Source organism: Haliaeetus leucocephalus, unplaced genomic scaffold (genome assembly GCF_000737465.1).
Source record: "Haliaeetus leucocephalus isolate CR32 unplaced genomic scaffold, Haliaeetus_leucocephalus-4.0 Scaffold830, whole genome shotgun sequence".
NCBI lineage: Eukaryota > Metazoa > Chordata > Aves > Accipitriformes > Accipitridae > Haliaeetus > Haliaeetus leucocephalus.
Window position 1 is genome coordinate 1,776,871 of NW_010973266.1, and position 2,244 is coordinate 1,779,114.

The 2,244-nt window shown below is 46.8% G+C and overlaps 1 protein-coding gene across 1 annotated transcript in view; it reads left to right on the plus strand.

Moving 5' to 3' along the window:
- Positions 1 to 2,244, plus strand: part of EBF3 (early B-cell factor 3) — a 119,586-nt gene that overhangs the window by 2,254 nt on the left and 115,088 nt on the right. Inside the window, 2 exon segments of the mRNA XM_010582011.1 lie at positions 164 to 195; positions 261 to 351. Of these exon segments, the coding sequence (XP_010580313.1) occupies positions 164 to 195; positions 261 to 351 (123 nt within the window).

Genomic DNA, 2,244 nt, shown 5'->3' on the forward strand with positions numbered 1-2,244 from the left:
TGTCAGCCCCGGCGCCCAAACCCCCCCCGGCACCGGGGCCGGCAGCGAGCCTGCCCGGGGGGGCTCTGGGGCACGGCCCCCAAGCGCCGGGTTCGGGAGTGGACGAGAACCCTGCCATTAGGTGATTTCTGGCCTTTTTTTTTTTTTAAATTTTATTTTTAAGCCTGGCGCGAGTGCCGATCCCTGTCCGTTGCAGTTAATTGCCTGACCTCATGCTTTCATTATGTAATTTGGGTGGTTCGCTATTGAAATCCTGATAGGAATTTGTCTCTGCTTTCCCTCCCCAGGAGTTAGGACAGAGCAGGACCTGTATGTTCGTCTAATAGACTCCATGACCAAACAGGTGAGAAAGTTTACGCTTTTTCTTAACACGCAAGTTACCAAGTTTGTATTTTGCCCTTGCTCGGGGGCGGGGGGGTGGGGTGGAATATTAAACCGGTAGACCGCACCTACTTTTCATTTACCTGAGCGGGTGACTCGGATACCTATTACCGGAGGATCTTTTTAAAAGGGAAAAAGGTGTGTTGTTGCTGGTCGAGGAAGCGTTGGCATCACTACATAGCGTGTGTGGCATTAAGTACAACGTCATGTGAGCAGATGTTTGATATAATTAATTTAGCGAGGGAGAGAGGAGAGGGAAAAACCCATCAAGTTGCCCAGATTTATTTTTAAATGCAGTTTTCCCCCATCGTAACTTTTCTTGGCGATATTTTTCCTCGGTGAGGAAAGGGCAACCCTCTTCCTAGGCACTCCGAAACTGGCCGGGATTAGTCCTTTTCTTTTATAATGCGATGATCTAGTAACGCGAGACGTTTATTTGGATTTAAAAGTTAAATGTGCTGAGGTGAAAAGTCATCTTGTTCTCCTCTAGTCCATAGTCACCTCTCAGCCCCCCATCTCCATAATTCAAACTCCATGCTCCAGGGGTCACCCAAACCCGTCCATTTCCCTGAGATCAGCTTCTGTTTCTTCCTCAAACCTCTGTCATACCTTGTAAATAACATAATTACAAGCAGTTCCTTATTAAATTATTTAACCTGTCTTGGTCAACTTTTCCGATGATAACTACGTGTTATCAGCATTGCACCACAGCAATTAAAGACAGAAAGCTCCATACTAGCTTTGGATTTAATCAACTTTTTTTTTTTTTTTTCCGGAGAGACCTTTCACGATTTATTTTTTCTTTTTTTTTTTTTTTTTTTTTTTTTTCCGGGGGAGGGGGCGGGGGTGGTGGGGAGAAAGGTGAGAATGGAGAATAATTCCCAGTGTTCTGGAAATCAGATACCAGAGATGGAAATTAAAACCATTCCACCGATCTGCCGGGTTTTAACACCCCGGGCGTGCTTTACGCCTCCCGGCCGAGGCAAGCCTGCCCGCGTATAGTATTTTTGTTAACTTTGCAAATCCCCGAGCGAGGAACCGGAGAGACTTTCCTCCGCGGGAGCGGAGCGCGGTCGTGCCCGCCGCCTGCGCGGCCGCGCAGGCGGCGGGAACGACCGCGTTCCCCTCCCGCTCCGCTCCCATCCCCGCTAGAAGGAAACTTTCTACTTCTTTTCCCTAAAAATCGCGGCTGGGATCTCAGTGCCTCCAGGAGTAAAATACCGTGATTTCCTCCCGCAGAAAAGCAGAGCTGACAGGCGAAGGGCAATTCCTCTGACAAAGACGAAGGCGTTGTAACCCTTCAATAATTATCTCAATGGGTTACAGAGGAGCCCTTTTAAACTCTGGAGCCCTCTCGAGTTGACAATGTGGGTTTATTTCCTTTGTATAGAGCAGCTAAATGTTTTCGGAAATCGCTGTAGTAGGCTAATTAAGAGGCTTACATAGGCAGCTATAAGTTTCGTTACCGATGAATAAAGGAGCAAAGAGGATACCTTTTAAGTACACTTTTATTGTTCATTTGGGCTCCGTACCTTTGCAGCAGAAAGAGTGCTGAAAATAAAGGCTTTTAATCTCCCCTCACTGACGGGAGAGAAAAAAAAAATAGCCCAGTAACTGATCAAAGAGTCAATGGCGCTGAACCGACAGTTTATGGATTTCTGTTTGTGCTACAAAATAAAAAATAAATCACTTATAAATACGTGGTTCCATCAGAGGAAAAGTAACAATCACCAGAAGTTATATGGCACGCTGCAACAACAAACATTTCGGCAGCCACAGACTGCTTGTTATGTCTGCGCTGTCATATATTACCCCCTCTCTTTGCAAAACAATACCTGGCGGTGGGGCCGCCGCTACGGCGGG